Source organism: Esox lucius, chromosome 9 (assembly GCF_011004845.1).
Source record: "Esox lucius isolate fEsoLuc1 chromosome 9, fEsoLuc1.pri, whole genome shotgun sequence".
Lineage (NCBI taxonomy): Eukaryota > Metazoa > Chordata > Actinopteri > Esociformes > Esocidae > Esox > Esox lucius.
In genome coordinates this window covers 11,895,554-11,913,072 of record NC_047577.1, presented here as the reverse complement: position 1 = coordinate 11,913,072, position 17,519 = coordinate 11,895,554, and the positions used below count along the sequence as shown (strand labels likewise).

The 17,519-nt window shown below is 45.2% G+C and overlaps 3 protein-coding genes across 4 annotated transcripts; all 3 read left to right on the top strand.

Annotated features, from left to right (window-relative positions):
- The first annotated feature begins 412 nt into the window (after window positions 1–412).
- Window positions 413–3,644, top strand: ntan1 (N-terminal asparagine amidase). The gene is made up of 10 exons (XM_010872851.4): window positions 413–638; window positions 775–877; window positions 1,016–1,081; window positions 1,161–1,272; window positions 1,503–1,576; window positions 1,675–1,728; window positions 1,956–2,009; window positions 2,155–2,252; window positions 2,378–2,491; window positions 2,685–3,644. The coding sequence occupies exons 1-10, from the start codon at window positions 558–560 to the stop codon at window positions 2,853–2,855; spliced, it is 927 nt and encodes a 308-aa protein (XP_010871153.1). The 5' UTR covers window positions 413–557; the 3' UTR covers window positions 2,856–3,644.
- Window positions 3,645–4,574: 930 nt separating this feature from the next.
- Window positions 4,575–9,773, top strand: get3 (guided entry of tail-anchored proteins factor 3, ATPase). Its single transcript, XM_010872849.5, has 7 exons — window positions 4,575–4,965; window positions 6,082–6,229; window positions 6,543–6,691; window positions 7,045–7,195; window positions 7,303–7,410; window positions 7,701–7,898; window positions 7,990–9,773. Exons 1-7 carry the CDS (start codon window positions 4,823–4,825, stop codon window positions 8,212–8,214), a joined length of 1,122 nt encoding a protein of 373 aa, XP_010871151.2. The 5' UTR covers window positions 4,575–4,822; the 3' UTR covers window positions 8,215–9,773.
- Window positions 9,774–9,873: 100 nt separating this feature from the next.
- On the top strand, window positions 9,874–15,180 carry LOC105012173 (bestrophin-2). 2 transcript variants are annotated; one of them, XM_010872848.5, is made up of 10 exons: window positions 9,874–10,639; window positions 10,817–10,985; window positions 11,110–11,204; window positions 11,317–11,550; window positions 11,911–12,065; window positions 12,231–12,308; window positions 12,913–13,065; window positions 13,247–13,327; window positions 13,471–13,625; window positions 13,803–15,180. In XM_010872848.5, exons 2-10 carry the CDS (start codon window positions 10,834–10,836, stop codon window positions 14,683–14,685), a joined length of 1,986 nt encoding a protein of 661 aa, XP_010871150.1. In that variant the 5' UTR covers window positions 9,874–10,639; window positions 10,817–10,833; the 3' UTR covers window positions 14,686–15,180. The 2 variants fall into 2 exon arrangements, with proteins under 2 accessions (XP_010871150.1, XP_019905422.1); XM_020049863.3 differs by having other exon boundaries at window positions 9,874–10,985.
- Window positions 15,181–17,519: the final 2,339 nt, after the last annotated feature.

The following is a 17,519-nucleotide window of genomic DNA, read 5'->3' as shown; positions in this document are numbered from 1 at the left end:
GTGTACATCAAGTGGTCTTTGATGACAGTAAAGCTCTGTGCAGATACTGCAAAGCTGGAATCTATTATTACTATATATAGAGAGAGAGAGCCTACTAATACTAGATACATATGGTACTAATGTATTTTATGCTCCCCCTTAGTGCTCCTGTCCCCTCGTTTTCCATCTCTCCTCTCATATTCTGCTGGCAGGTGATCAGAGATGAGTGAATGGTGCCTGCCCTCCATATACACGTTGTTGACGTTTGATTATTTTTTGTAAACAATTCTTTGCTTGTTGATGTTAAAATACATGTTTTGCGTTTCAAACTGTTGCAGGCTCATTCATTGACCGTAACACGCTTTATCGGTATTTGGCTTGTTTTTGAAGCTGCGGTTGCTTGTTTGACTCGCGAGAGTTGGCAACACTGGTAGGAAGTCTACCAAAGAAGAAAATGGATCCCGGAAATGCAGTTCTGTTATCTGTCGGTTTTTTGTAATCGTGTGTAATATGGCTAGTTTTCGTGTTTCGGGACGATAAACATGATAGTAGAGTAGTTTTAGATTATATAGGAAGAGATGCCTCTGCTAATACAAAATAGAAGAATTGATCGACCAGGTTCGACAGTCGATTTGTTTGCCAGATATCCGCATTTACAGGTGAGTTGGCTCACTATATTAGCCAAGCAAGACAGCCGTCAAATCAAGACATATTTGAGTAATTCACAATTAAAATATAGTTTAGATTGCTTTTCATGACATAATGAAGATGTAATTCTGGTATTTAAAATCACAGGAAAACGCCCAAATATTTCGGTCCAAGCCGTATGTAGATGTTGACCCAAAGTGCCTCCTATACGTCCATCAAAGAGAGTTTGCCGCCACAACACCATCAGACAGTGAGTACACATATGATCCAGTACATATGACCAAACGTAACACACAATATTATTGCGCCCATTGTTTGGCTACCTAGGAATTCGTGAAAATCGCCAGCTGTGTCCACGAGGTCCAAATGTGTTGCTCTGTTACCACAGACTCTGTCGCTGTCCTCGGTTCTGATGATGCAACCACTTGCCACCTAGTCCTGGTGCGACACACAGGTACAGCTAGCTATGTGATGCATGTCTCTATAAACATCAGGATATGAACGTCATAATGTCCACATTTGCCATCTGATAGGGAGTGGAGCCGCTTGCCTTGCTCACTGTGATGGCTCCAACACTTGGAGTGAGGTTCCTCTCATCGTCAAAGCCGTCACATCTCTGAGCAAGGACCCTGCCAAGGAGGGCAGGTAAGACATGATAGGGAGGGCATTTTAGTTTTCTTTGAGGGATGGATTCTTTATTTTGATCTACAGGTTATTGTTGTCTCAAGTTCAAGTAGTTTTCACATCCAGGAGCCAATTGATTGGATCTTTCAGAAATGCAATTTGGTTCCTGACATTTTCACACAAAAACAGGGCAGGGACGGAGCTATCGCTGAGAGAAAAAGTGTAAACTGCCTCTGCTTCTTTTCCTTCAGGCTGGAGCTTCATCTCGTCGGTGGATTTGACGATGAGCCAAAGGTGTCCCACAAACTCAGCCTTAGCCTGCTGTGTACGTACAGTGATTTCTCACCTCCCCGGTCTGTAGAAACATGATTGTCGGGCTGCACAGGGAAACTACAACCGCTCTGTTGTGCGTTTGCTTTGCAGCGGCCTTCCAGAGACAGAAAGAGGACATTCACCTGGAGACATGCTGCATCACAGGTACTCTCTTACATCAACCCGTTGTCTACCTATTGGGCTCTTTGTTGGAGTATCTGAATTGAACTCACACACTGACTGGACTCTTTTAGCTCCAAAATCCGGATGCGTTTGTTTTCTGCATGATTAGACTCTCATAGACGTTTTCTCAACCGTGGTATTTTGTCACACTCCCACCTATCTTACCCTCCTTCCTGTTGTTTTTAAAATTGTTTTTTTACCGCTTGCAGAGATGAATGACATCGTAGTCGACGGGATGCACAGACCAGTGGTGTATGGAATAGGTACGGTATTGACTGCTGTGAAGTATACAGTATAATGATGTGCAGTAGTATGACTTTGACCGTTGGGGTATAACCGTGAATGTATTCTCACCAAACCCTGGTACCATTGCACCCCTAATTCACAGTGTTTTGACTGTGTCTGCAGGTATAAATATTAAAACGGGGGAGCTGTTCCCTGCCTCGTTTCCTCACAAAGGCCCAGCTGAGAAGCTGCGATCAGCCCGGACCTTCACTGGAGGACAGGTACTCTAGTGCTGCCTAAAGGCTTTCATAGAGATGACTTGTGGAATGGGCAACATTGAACACACACAAGTTTCTAACTGCAATTAATTACACCACCATATAACATGGTCATTATACCTCCACAGATGGCTGATATATATGACTCAAACAAAGGAGTTATAAAAATAGGCCCATGCAAGTGGTCCCCTAATCTGGATATTAGCTTTTGGCTGTCGCAAAACGATGACACCATCTTAAAGGTAAGGTGTAGGGATATAATGCATTACTAATGTCCATCCCACAATCACTTCCACTTTAGCCTTGAAACCTTCTGAAATACCTTACTGTGTTATATTCACTGTTTTCTGTCAACACTGATACAGTCAGTGTTCTGCCTAATGTTGTCAGAATACAAACTGTGTAATCTGTTACTCCCCGTTTTTACCTGGCTAGTACTTATCCACATCCCCTTCGGCTGAGCCGCCACACTTTGTCCAACACATCAAGTCCACCATCCAGTTCCTCCTGGAGCACCCCAGTTCAGACAGTGTCTTTCCCGGAGGACAACCCCAGCACTACCGGAGGACAGAGCAGGGAGACTGGGAGAATATAACCCAGACATAGCGCATCTCAGCAGGTTCAAGGCTTTTGCCTCTGCTCCAAACTCCTTTACTGTGACATTACGTTGAATCTCTCTGGAAATGTAATCTTTCCTTAATTCTGGAAGATAAGACCGTTGACCCTCCGCCTTACGCCAATGTAGGCCGCACGTGTGTTTTTGTTTGTTTGTGGGGTTGCTTGTTTTGTGTGTGGTGGCCAAGTACACCATTGCTGTATATATGGACTGTCTTTCCCGTGGTCTACTTTACTTCACTGGCCGGCCCCGCTGAAGAGAGGACTGCTGGATCTCTGTAGTAGCAAATGTCCGAATTTTCCCTATATTGTGCAGTATGTTGTATGTGTAGTGGAATCGTTCTGTTCACAGTTCAAGGGAATTTATTATAGCCATAATATATTTCTGGAATCTCTCTCAGCAACAGAAGAGGTTGTAGCACTTGAGAACTTTGGAAGACCAATTATGTTCTCCCCACTTTAAGTTCACAGTACACATTTAACATGAGGCACAGTTGATATGAGCATGAATATTTTTTATTAATTAATACATTTAAATATCAGACACCATACTCCTGCGCAATGAAAGAATTTAAAATTCTTTTTTTTCCATAAATGATTTTTCTTTCAAAAAGTAATTCAAGAAGGCCTTGCTCTCATATCCAGATTGAAGTTCTGCCCTGAGATTCAAATGCTCATATTAAAACTATCAGCAACATGAAAACATATTTAAACACTTCAGAAACTAAGCAAGAATGTACAGTATGCTTGTGAATGAATAAAATCTTAAGTGGCCAAATACATCTGTTAGTCATACATTGACAATCCAAAGAGGATATAAGTACAGTGCCTACAGAGATTCGACACGCGCTTGAATGTTTTTCCACATTGTCCTGTCACTGACTGTTTCATACATTTAAAATATGAATTCCCCTCACATAATCTACACCTAATGTGTAACACTAAAGGGCATACTCTGGTATTGTGAAATGAAATTGTATTTAACAAAATACAAAATAGAAATATAATTGGATAATTCTCCACCCCCTTGTTAAAGCAATCTTTTACTAGCTCAAGTCTAACCAATGTCCTTAAAAATCACAGAGCAGTTAACTCAATCAGTGTTGAACTGGAGCCCAGTCAATCATTAAGTGTAAGGTGTGTGGGATAATATCCAAAGCATTCTACAAATATGTCATATATGACAGTGTGGCAAGCCTACCTTAAATCCTGTTACAACAGAGCTACTCAACCCACTCCATAGTGACCCCTAACTGTTCCATGTATTGGATCTTGTCCAGAACTAGCAAACCTGATTAGATTCGTAATCAAGCACTTAATTAGTGAATCAGGTGTGCCTGTTCAGGGATACAACAAAACTGAAACATCCAGGTGTCCCTGAGGAGAGGGTTGAGTACCTATGTTAGAACAATGCCATAAAAATCAGGAGATTCTGCAGCCATATGGTAAAAATTTTGCATAGTCAAAGCTCCAATGGATTGGCTGTACGGAATACATAAGGTAATTGTCCGAGTGGCCCAGACAGAGCCTGATTTACACCCCCACCTAAAGGTGTGCAATCTTTTATTCCATTTCAATTCACGACATTGCCGATGACGTGGCATACAACTATTGGTTGATGCATGCAACGTCTGAGCAGAAAACCCTTCTGGAAGAAAATGTCACATAGAGAATGATAGAAGCCTCAAGTTGACGAAAGACAGTTTAAGCATGTACTAGCTTGGTTTTTAACATGGGCTAAGTCACTTCATAAATGGAATCGCGATTTAAAGCATTGCATTATAGGGTAGGCATTACAGCGCGACTTGGGCTTCTGCCTTGAACACGGAAAGTCTCAAAATTAAAAGTAAACATTTACTACTTCAAAATGGAGATTGCATCAATGGAACTTTTAAAGGAATGTGTCCTCTATTATTCTCTATTATGAGTTAGCAACACAGTGTTCATGTCCACACAAGATGGCAGCTTCATTGGAAGAAGAATTTGAAGATGCGCCTGATGTGGAGCCTTTAGAACCAACATTGAAAAACATTATAGAGCAGAAATCGCTTAAATGGATATTTGTTGGAGGCAAAGGTGGCGTTGGCAAAACTACATGCAGGTAGGTTAATACGAAATAGTGCTTCGTCATATGGTGATTCACTGACTCTTCACTGATAATAACGTTAGCATTATTGTGTTGCTAGCTAACGTCACTAGCAAAATGAATGGCCTAATCCAAGCCAAGCATGGCTATCTTGGTAGTGTAGCTTACCAGCTATGCCAGGGAGCTATTTTAGCATGTTAGCCCGCTGTTCAACTCCGGACTTTTAATTAACATTACGACCGGGGTTGGACTTATTTCAGTGGATTAATTTTTTAATTATCGTTCATTATACGGCTAGCTAACAACATTCGTTAATTTTAAGGCTAGGTAACATCATTTATATATGAAGCTAGCCGGGTGACTAAAATGACAACACAACAGAACTGAAGTAGCCGGCTAGGTACAATAGTTAGTAGTTGCTAACGTTACAGTACAGTAGCTGTCAAATATGAATCTTTCATTACTTGTTTGTTAGCTATGCGGTGTGGCATACATGAGCAAATATCGGCGTAATAAATAACGTTAACTCCTTAACGTCGAACAAGTGAATAGTTGTTCTTTTAAACCGTAGATAGCTGGCGAGCAAGGAAACCATAGTAATGTTAACTTTGGATAGACGTTACCATTTACCCGACCCGATTCAGCACTGCAAGATGCCATAAAAAACTAATTGTTGAATTTGTCGGTATAAGCTGTATTATGTTCAATTGAACTTATACTATTAATGTAGTGTCCCCAACAAGCGGAATTTTTTTTCTTGGGAGGGAGCGTTCTGTACAGAAACATTTTTGGTTAACAAAGTAACACCAGAGAGTGCCAGTGGCCCAGACAGGAGATCAAAGCGTATCGTGATTCAAATGTGGCCGATCCACAATAATAATGGGTTATTTGCAATGCATGGTCGTTTTAAAAAAAATAGAATCGTAGACTCTGCAGTTGTTTTGATGTGCTTGGCCAGTGCCTTAGAAAGGAGTTTAATATTAACGTTAACCTTCTTACCAATAAAATTGTTACAACAGTGATTAAAAAAGGCAGACAACTATACAGGCACACCTGGTCATATTTTAATCAGCGCATGTTCATGACATTCCTGTTTGTACTAATGTATCAGTCTGTCCTTTGCTACCACAGCTGCAGTCTAGCTGTCCAGCTGGCTTCAGTGCGCGAGAGTGTGCTCATCATTTCCACTGACCCAGCCCATAACATCTCTGATGCCTTTGACCAGAAGTTCTCCAAGGTGCCCACAAAGGTCAAGGGTTATGAGAACCTCTTTGCTATGGTACGCCATTCTTGGCCTGTGGCCAATTCTCTTTGCTGTAGTCTGTCCTTTTCTAATGGGCTCTGAGAATAAATTTAGGCAAAGGGCTGATTTGTCAGACTACCTCCTAACATGTTCATAGAAGTCTAGGAGCCTGTATTGACTTCATCACACATGTTCCAGTAAACATTAGGGTCGCCGAATAGTGTCCGTTAACTTCCATACAGTCATCAGTGTGGAGGGGAAAAAAACTGTCAAGCAATGCCTGTTTTTCCCTGAAATGCTCAGTTTTTAGGTTTCCCTCAACCTGTGTGTGTGTGTGTGTCACCTGCAGGAGATTGACCCCAGTCTGGGTGTGGCGGAGCTCCCTGATGAGTTCTTCGAGGAGGACAACATGCTGAGTATGGGCAAGAAGATGATGCAGGAGGCCATGAGTGCCTTCCCCGGCATCGATGAGGCGATGAGCTATGCAGAGGTCATGAGGTCAGTTACTAGGAGGTCACAGTGTCGCGGGGTCGACTCATTGATCCGTTTTTCACACCATCATGCTGACACGTCACCGTTTGGGGCGACCAGAAATGCAGTCGATCGATGTGTATATGTGGGGACAGCCCATCTTACGGCCGCTGAATTCCAAATCTGAGACCAAAGCATTCACCGGGATCTGAAGTAACTAGCTAGTCTTAGCATTATGGTAGCTGAGTGTCTTGCTAAGACCTCACTCTATTGAATTTACTGGACTGGTGATCGATGAAACCTCAGTGTAATGGTGCAGGACTGAATTCCCCAGTGCTGCTGGTTGGTTGACTCGCCTGTCCTGTGTGTGTTCTCCCCAGGTTAGTGAAGGGCATGAACTTCTCTGTGGTGGTGTTTGACACTGCCCCCACTGGCCACACGCTGCGCCTGCTCAACTTCCCCACCATAGTAGAGAGGGGCTTGGGTCGACTCATGCAGATCAAGAACCAGATCAGCCCCTTCATCTCACAGGTGAGGCCGACCGCCCGTGAAGCAACAACCTCCGGGGGTTTCTTGTCATGTCGTCGTCTGTTTTCCTTATTTCTCTCGCTCCATTTCGTTTCTCCTCCTCCCTGTAGATGTGTAACATGCTGGGTTTAGGCGACATGAACGCCGACCAACTGGCTTCTAAGTTGGAGGAGACACTACCGGTCATCCGCTCTGTCAGCGAGCAGTTCAAAGACCCGGTAAGTCAGGCCGTCTACAGGCACTCCTTCATGACAGGGCTCTTCCTCTGCAGCTCACGCCGTCTTACCCATGTCTCGAATGAGCCTGTAATGGCAATGTGTGTCCGCTGTTTCGAAAGCATTGCTCTGCGTGGCTCACCCTGCAGAGGGCTAGGACAGCCTCTCAAGGGTCTGTAGCTCTTTCCTAAATGGGGCTGCTGAATAAACGTGCATGGTGCTCATTTGAATGATGACTGTTTTGTTACTTTTGTGGCTGTTGTGCGTGGTCTCCACGCGCCACCCCATCCTAGGAACAAACAACGTTCATCTGTGTGTGCATCGCTGAGTTCCTGTCCCTGTACGAGACGGAGCGTCTGATCCAGGAGCTGGCCAAGTGTCGCATCGACACACACAACATCATCGTCAACCAGCTGGTATTCCCCGACTCAGACCGGCCGTGCAAGATGTGCGAGGCCCGCCACAAGATCCAGTCCAAGTACCTGGACCAGGTGGGTGGGTGGGTGGGTGGTCTCCTGACCTCTAACCCCTGAAGTGGTGTCCTAACCCATAACGTTGTGTCCTGCCTCTGTTCCGTCCTAGATGGAGGATCTGTATGAAGACTTCCACATAGTCAAGTTACCACTGCTGCCCCACGAGGTGCGCGGGGCCGAAAAAGTCAACACCTTCTCCATGCAGTTGTTGGAGCCCTTCAACCCCCCCCACCAAGTGATCGACCTCCAGTCCCAGTCTGAACTCACAATCTCCGCCCCACCCCCCCCCCCCCCCCCCCCCCTTGACCCCAGCCTTACCCATCCAATACTGTAACTTGGCAAGATCATTCCCATCTTCTTCCTCATTCATTGTCTGAACCTAAGGCATTACAGCAAGAACGGCAGTACCCCCCCCACACACACGCACGCACGCACGCACACACACACTCACTCTCTCTTTGGGGGCAGAGCATACATGGACACGCAGCTACCTGCTGGAGGTGTAGCCTACAGTCAAACAGAGAAAACGGATTCACCTGTGATATCTCCATCTCATGTCCTTCTGCTCTCAGTCACTGTCATTCGCTGCGTGCGGTCTCTCCAGGCCAAAGACCTACTATTCCTAAAGCAGTTTCCCCCAGGGAACACTCCGCCCCCACTTTTTGCCACTCCCCTCTTCTCTCCGTTGTCCAGCCCCCATAATATGTGTGAAGTATCCTAGAAGGCCGGGGCCTGTTGCTGTGTTTTTCAGTATAAAACAGCTTTGCAATGGGCTGCATCCCTTGTCTCTGCCATGCCAATTATTTCAGGCTGTTGTCTGTTTCAGTTTATGACCTCCATTTGGGGAATATATTTTGGGAGTGTCATGCAGGACATGGGTGTGGGTGGGAACGTTTTGGGGGATTTGATCAGTGATTAGTCAACAAGTGTGAGAAAGGGGTGGGATGTGTGTTATCAGTTCATCTTGTGTTTTTACATACCGACCCACCAATATCATGGACATTATTTAACTGACAGTTTGTTACTTTGTATAGGTTTTAAACTCCAGGTTCCCACCCGCATTCTACTTCTGTTCCTGAAGGGATTTCCAGGCCAAGTTTCCCTACATTTATTGGATTACGGAAGTCCTCGTTTATTTATAATCACCAGGCAGGTGGCAACTTGTAATTATTTTATGCCGATTTTGTTTCTTGCGAAACCCTGATGGAGCCCGTGTCAATGGGAAGCCCCTGTGATAGTCTGGGAATAAAGCTCTTGTCCTAGTCTGGTTGAACCAGACTGAATGTCGCCAATCACCATTGGCCAACATTAAGCACAGCGTTCATTCTAGTACAATTAGGCTGACTTCCCTTTCTCTGTCTGTAGCGGTGCCTAAAACTGCATCCTGTTTCCCTACATGGTACACAACTTTTGACCCAAGTCTTGGTTTGAGAAATGGGTGCCGTTTCATGTAGGTGGCTCACAGTTTGAGAATACAGTGATTACTAAAGAGTACTTGGTAACATGAATGCCTTATTAGTGCATTATATGATACAGCTGATTAGTGAATGTGGCTTGATCCCGTGTTGTAGGGAAACCAAGTTCCTGATTTAGGTCCTATTTAAATAGCGTAATTGGGTGTTGTGTTACCTGCAACCACAATTGGCTTTTCTTTCTAAAGCACAGGTAAATTGTCCCACTGTCTGTCAATGTGACTGGTTGTGAATGAGTACATGCACCACATATAAAGGTTGATCGACTGCCAATATAGACCCGTAATCTCTGCAGCTGCTGCATGTCTTGAAAGGGTCCCTTTTGAGTTTCCTTTTTTCAATGCAAAGTTATTAATGCCTTTATGGGTCTTTTTTTGTAGGAAATTCTGTTAAGTTGCAAAAATAAAACCCTAAAAACATGCAGGAAGGTGTTAGTTTTTTTCCATTATTTTTTGTCCAAGTGATACTGAATGGCCTACATTGCAGACATCGTAATTAATTGGGACCCATGAAGTGCGCCAAGAGCCGGCTATAGGAAACGGGTCCCTATTGGCCCCAAGACGCAGCTAGGACTCGCATGTTTTCTCTTCGGTGTACAGCATCCTCTGTCGAACTACGGATACGCCTTGACAGGTGCTCACTTAGTGGCAGACTTATTCTTCTTCCACCATTAAGAATCTGAAAACAATTAGTTTCCCGTGGAGTAAGTACAGTGGTTTGTGGAATTCTTATTTTAAGTGGACGGCAACTAAAAACGTGCCATGATCCAAACACAAACGTAAACCATCTTAAACTAAACGTATATGAATAGAAAATCAGAATTCTATGCAATGTAGGTAAGTTGCGTTTTTCTAGGCTTATTATGTTTTCATTTTTTTTTATGCACTTTTTTGACATTGTGTACCTCGACGACCTGTCGCTTGTGGTCCATCACCGATTTAAAGTGCACTGTGCCGAGCCTAGCTCTCCCAGTCGGGTGCCTGTGCTAACGAGCTCCGGCTCATTCCCATTTTGGGGATTTACCCCGGGGCGCTCTGACCACTGAACGGACCACTGAGGCTCCAGCATCCGAGGATTATCATCTACTGGCTGCCTTCATTTATGATATCTCGGCTGAGTGGGCTATCAACAACCGTGGACTTCGAGAATATTAACGGTTTAAAGAGCTCTATAAAACATTCGCTTGTTTTCCTCCTGACCAACAACTATGCGCGGAGATTGTTGATTAGACCTAAACCCGCAAACACTTCAGAAATCAAATATTCCCTGCACAACAGTAGGCTTGAGGTAAGGCTGTTTTTCACATACAAAACATATCTGTACAGTAGATGTTTTAATGGACTATATAAAGCATAGTCTTCAAATACATCTTTCAACGGTCTAAAATAAAAGTGTGAATGTGATTTGTGTTCGGTTTTTATTATTGTATTTATTTATCCTTGTCCTATTGTTTGTGTATTGTAGAATAACTGACCGGTGACATGACTGTCACCTACACTGCCCAAGTGGCTAACGCGCGCTTCTGTGGCTTCTCCAAACTGCTGCTGGCTTGGAGGGGAAGCATCTACAAGGTCTTGTGGAAAGAATTCCTGGCTTTCTTTGCCATGTACACGGCAATCAGTGTCACTTACAGGTATGAGAGCATCTGCCTACCAAACTTACGCCAGTATTGCAACTTTACATCATATTTGAAGTGTATGTACGTTATTACTCAAAAAGTTCATTTTGCATGGTCATTATGTAACTTCTTTCTGTAGATTCCTCCTCTTTGAAGACCAGAAGAGGTATTTTGAGAAACTTGCAATTTACTGCAACCATTACGCCAGTCTCATTCCCATGTCTTTTGTGCTAGGTGAGCAATATTACCAAATCAATATCTGGTTGTATGCTAGATTATCACAATAGCCTACTAAACGGAAAAGATAACGAAACCCCTGTTCGTTACATTTGTCGCTTTGTTTCAGGTTTTTACGTGACACTGGTGGTGAACCGCTGGTGGAGTCAGTACACCCGCATCCCATTACCTGACCGCCTGATGTGCGTACTCTCGGGTGGCCTGCAGGGCGTGGACGAGCGCGGGCGGCTTCTGCGACGCACCATGATGCGATACGCCAGTCTCTCCGCTATATTAATTCTGCGCTCTGTCAGCACTGCAGTGTTCAAGCGCTTTCCGACGATGGACCACGTCGTGGAAGCAGGTACTTGTCTGATTCAGGTGCAGCTGATTGCTTTTGAGGAAATGCTGTACTTAACCGGGTTTAGCTTTGGAGGAATAGTGTCTCTTAACTATTTCTGAACTTGAAGACAAGGTAGCCTATTGTGTAGCCCGGAGCCACTGTTGAAGAATACCATATATAATCTGCCAGACAGTCCAGCTCATACTGATATATAGAATATGTGAATCTTGGGAAGACTTGGCCCTGAAAGCAACTGTAATCAATTACCTTCAGACCAGAAGGCCATGTCTTCCTGGCCTATTTAAGGCGTTCAGCGTCTGATGTTGGTTTGCGAAGCGAGACACTGGGGTTCAGATATGACCTGTGACCCCCTGTCCACAGGGTTTATGACCAGGGAGGAGCGGAAGAAGTTTGAGAGTCTCCAGTCCCCTTATAACAAGTACTGGATGCCCTGTGTGTGGTTCACTAACCTGGCTGCTTTGGCTCGTTGTGAGGGCAGAATTAAGGACGACAGCACCCTCAAACTAGTGCTGGAGGTACGCTATATCAACCATTCAGTGTATTTATGAATGAACCCAAACTGATGGAAATAACGTTATACATTTTTTTTTCATTTGACCTTTATTCATGGAGAGAGCGGAATAAAAAGTTATAAAATGTGAATATGACATTTATACCACATGATGTTTGTTTATCAACAGGAGCTGAATCTTTTTAGAGGGAACTGCAGTATGCTTTTCCATTACGACATGATCAGTGTGCCACTGGTCTATACTCAGGTGAGCGTGTGTTTGGGTGTGGATGAGCGTGTGTGTTTGGGTGTGGATGAGCGTGTGTGTTTGGGTGTGGATGAGCGTGTGTGTGTTTGGGTGTGGATGAGCGTGTGTGTTTGGGTGTGGATGAGCGTGTGTGTTTGGGTGTGGATGAGCGTGTGTGTTTGGGTGTGGATGAGCGTGTGTGTTTGGGTGTGGATGAGCGTGTGGATGAGCGTGTGTGTTTGCGTGTGGGTGAGCGTGTGTGTTTGCATGTGGGTGAGCGTGTGTGTTTGCGTGTGGGTGAGCGTGTGTGTTTGCGTGTGGGTGAGCGTGTGTGTTTGCGTGTGGATGAGCGTGTGTTTGGGTGTGGATGAGCGTGTGTGTTTGCGTGTGCTTGGGTGTGTGCTTGTGTGTGCGCGCGTTTGGTTTGTGGATGTGTTTTTGAGTGTATATATGTGCATCTGTTTGGGTGTGGATGTGGGCGTGATACTTTCATTCTATTTAATAATTATAATGACATGTTTGTGTGTGGGTGTGTCTTTTTAGTCTGTTGGGACATCAGAATGTGCATCTCCAGCATCAGGTTGGCCATCTACAATGCTGTTTTGTTCTCTACTCCCTTTAACAGGTGGTGACGTTGGCTGTATACAGTTTCTTCTTCGTGTGTCTAATAGGGCGTCAGTTCCTGGACCCCTCACAGGGTTACCAAGGTCACGACCTTGACCTGTACATCCCCATCTTCACTCTGCTACAGTTCTTCTTCTATGCTGGCTGGCTCAAGGTCAGGGGATTTTATTATTTTTTTTACTCGGGTACCTGGTCATATAGATCAGTTTGTGCTGTTTTTAGAATGACAGTGGCCATCTTGGGATCTGGGACCAGTCAATTCAATTTATCTCTTTGGACTTGTCTGGTTGAATATATTTGAAATAAAAAAGGACCACTGTTCTTTACCGTTTCAGGTTGCAGAGCAGTTGATTAATCCCTTTGGGGAGGACGATGATGACTTTGAGTCCAACTGGTTAATCGACCGGAACTTCCAGGTCTATACTGAACCACGCCTTTTTCCATTATAATCCAAAATATTTGTTTGTGTGTGGGAATTACAACATTTTGGGGTAAGTAGGAAATGTACTTGGTCACCTCTGAACATTTAAGTGTTTGTTTTTGTGACTGTTGCCATCAGGTCTCAATGATGGCAGTGGATGAAATGTATGGGGACTTGCCCATAATGGAAAAAGACCGTTACTGGAACGACTCCAACCCCCGTCCTCCCTACACCACCGCCACCCTGTTCAAGCTGCGCAAACCCTCCTTCCAGGGCTCGACCTTTGACATGGCGTGAGTCTCTAAGTATTCCATTTTGTTCCGTATCTGGGGCATGTGCAAGTCAACAGCACACCCCGTATTTCTAGAACCATCCTAGTTCCTGACTTCCCTGAAAGGGACTGGCGAAGTCAAATTACCGCTGATGAAGTAGTAATTTTTTTTAATTGAATTTGGTTTCGTCCACCCCAGGATCCCCAAAGAGGAGATGCACTTTGCGCCCCTGGCTGGCATCTCTGAGAACGTGGAGTCTGAGGGTGGGGGGCGCCACCCGAACCTGGCCCTGTTCAACCGCCTGCTGTCCACCGCGCCGTCCCCTACCGCTTTCATGGGAGGCGCGCTGCGTCGCACCTCCGCCCAGCTTCAGAGGTTCCGTCGCCCGTCTGGGATGTACCCCCACTCTTTCAGTGATGAAGAGGGTGAGGATGAAGAAGGAGGGAAGACTTTGGGGCTTCCTGGGGGTTCTCTGCCTTCTGTTCTGGGGCTGGATACACAGAGTACCATATGTAGTTGTGGAGGTGGGGTTAATGCCAGGACACCACTCATCGAAGTACAGTTTGGGTTTGGGTCGGAGAGTCGTGTGGATGCCCTCCAAAGCCAAGGAGAATTGACGGAGAAAGAAGAGGATGACGAAGATGATGATGATGGCGTGAGGTCAGAGAAAGGGAAGATGGATGAATTGAACAATGATACTGAGAGAGATATCCAAAGACCTGTGTTCCTGCTCCCCCCACCGCTCCAGCCTTCCAGAGACCCCAGTCAAACCCCCAGCAGCCAACCCCAGAATAAGACACCACGATCGGCCTCAACCACACCCTCCGGCCCCCTGGGCCCAAGCATCGTCCATGCCCGTCCCGCAGCCCTGTCCAGCCAAGACCTCTTCATCTCCGAACCAATCGCGGACCAGGCGGTGCCAGTCGCCGCCATTCCCAGACCTCCCATTGGCGGCGCCAAGATGTCCCTCCTCGCCGTTCCTTCCTACCACGACCCGCGACGGCATCGGAGCGTCAGTGTGGGATCCGAGTCCCAGTCGACTCTGACGCTGGAAATCGCGCCGTGTTCTGGCCAGAGTTAGTGTACCGTCAGGGAATAGGAGACCATGTCAGATGAAGACCACGATTGAGGAGAGACGCTGGACACTCCTGTCCAATAGGGGCCTGACTGTAGTAACATAAGCTCTGTGATAGGTTCCTGTAATTGGCTAATGAAGCCAATGGCTCCGCTAGGTATCAAGTGGAGAGACTTAATGTAGAGTGGGTTGGTCATAGGACATCCACTGATCTGTAAATCATCTGCATGAGCTTAATGTTAGTAAGATGCACCTGCTACCACCTACAAATAGTTCACACAGATTGTGTGAAGTTGGTCTGTAATCCATACTGGGCTTCAGTTATGTGGGCACCTATGACAAAGATGAGCAGATGTCAGTGTCGTTGTTGATTACAATGCACCTCGATATCAATGGTATTCAAATCATCTTACACTGTAAATGTATAGATTTGATTGATTTTTTCCACTTTGTTCGTTGTTAGAAACTATAATGTAATGGAAATAAAAGTCTTACAACAGACGTTAGTTGCACTTCTCTTGGTACACAACACAATACCCTTATGTGACTGCTAATATTTAAGACAATCTATTTGTACTGAGGGAAAATGAGCTATAACTACTGTTGATGCTTTGTAAAAAAATAAAAGTGAATTGTGTCAGTATTAAAAATGCAAATACTGATTTTGACCAGCAGAGAGAGCCAATGTCAACATTATTTGAACACAACTTTATTTTTCACAGGCAGCAACTTCATTTTCTAAAACTCCCCATCATTCCTGTGTTAAGCTCTGCTATCCCCCACAGAGGGACCTCGTTTTGCCTCTGCCCAGAGTTGGCTGCTCCTATGTGGGCTGGTGGGTGGGGGACCGACCCTTCCCGCCCCTGCTCCTGGAATGCGTGGACTGCCTCTGCTGGGCCAGGAAAGACTGGGCTCGGTCCGGAGTTCGGGAGGAGCCCCCAGACTGCCTCCGCTCCTGATCCTGGAGAGCCACACACTGTGGAGGGTGTGAATAATTATCAAGTTTCCATGGAATAGGGTGCCATTTAAGGATTTGTCATTGCCCTTACTCACCATGCTGTACCAGGCAGTGACAATCTGCTTTTCATCTTGGTCGTGTCTGGAACCGAGGCTCTCGTGTGAGTCCTGCGCCATCAATACATACAATCATGTACATTTGACTTTGACATGTCAGTATTTGGCGTTGATCCGTTTTCCTGTTGACTAACTGCCGATGATGTCATTTCTTAGAGCTTTGTAAATGAAATCGGGACAAAAACACTCACCTCTTGGGCAACTATCATTACATCACAGGAAGTGCTTTCCTCTTCAGTAGCCATCATCCGATGGCATCGCATCAAACGGCAGCCCTCTAAACCAACCAACCACACATGGCCATTGACCAACCACCAGCCCGAAATGCCACAGCTAGTCTGACAAAAAGGCCTTTCACATCAACGGCCAAATCAGCAACACTTGTAGCGCCCACTGTTAACCACAATTGGTAGTGACCAATACAAACACTGTTAAGCACACCGCCTATGAGCCTGCTCCTGTCTCTCTTGTTCAGTGTGATACAGACATAAAGTTAAGCTTTACTGCTCCAGGCCCATTCCTATGGCCACATATGCTTTCCTGCTGACCCGGGCACATTCAATGTTGTATCCTCACGGTCGGGCGGCCACCAGGGGGGATTACTAGGTAAGCACTGGAAAAGCTACACGGCAACAGGTTTCGTGCCAGGCGGGCCATTCTGACTCGGGGGCAAGGCTAACGTACCAGACAGTGAGGCTGGGTAGATTACATGAGCCAAGAAATGGCCATAAAATAGCCATATACAAAATTCCCAAGCAATATAGACATAAATCTGTCAGCAGGGATGGCACGCAGAGCTAGGAAAGTATGGATGGTGGAAGGTCTCTAGGCGGGCTGTGCTGTGCTAAATACCTCACGGACATAGGATGTAAATATAATGGAGCGTTTTGACCTCCAGGCCATGCTCCTCCCGGTGGAAATCATTAGTAAGAGCCCGGGTGTTTGCATCAGCATATAGCGTCCCAAAATATGACCTAAAGGCCACTCAAGTACTATTTTTCTTTCACCGAGGGTATTTGAATAAAGATCAAGCTGGTTCTTGTGTGTGTGCGTGCGTCTGTGAGTGTCTATGTTTGTTCGGTTGCGTGGGTGTGTTATTAGGAGGAACTGTGGTTGTGGTTTAATTTCCGTCAGCAGGCAGTAACCACACACGACTTTCAGAGAATTCTGCCGTATTTTATTATTTTTTTTGAAATGCCTTGTGACCGTTTCAGGAGTCTGCGTAAAGATCTGTTTACTGACCAACGTATAACTTTCACACACTTTAGACAACTTTGAAGTTCATGCTGGGAAGCCTTTGATCTAACGGTATGGTTTGGAAGTGACTAGCCGCAGGTTTGTGTGTGAAGATATGCACTTTGCTCTTAATGTACTTTCTCTGGGGGCAGTGAGAAAAAAAAACTTTGAAACAGAGAAAGAACGACAGTAAGTGAGACAAATAGAAAATGGTGGGATGAAAGAAAATAAACTTAGACAGAGTTTCTTGCCCCTCTGTCGTCTTATCTGAAGGTTTTAATTCTCTCAGGGAGGGAGAGATAGAACACAAGGCCACAGCAGATGTATGTGTTCGTATGTGTGTGTCTATTGCTGTACTTGTTAGGACCAGAATGCATCTGAAAGACATTGTAGGTGTCAGACCTGACGGGGGACATTTCATATTTTTAAATATATGTCAGCAATTGACCTCACTGTGTAGCCAGTGGTTCCAGGGGAGATGATATGGGTCCATATACACAAACCACAACTCTTTAGGTCATATTTGGGAC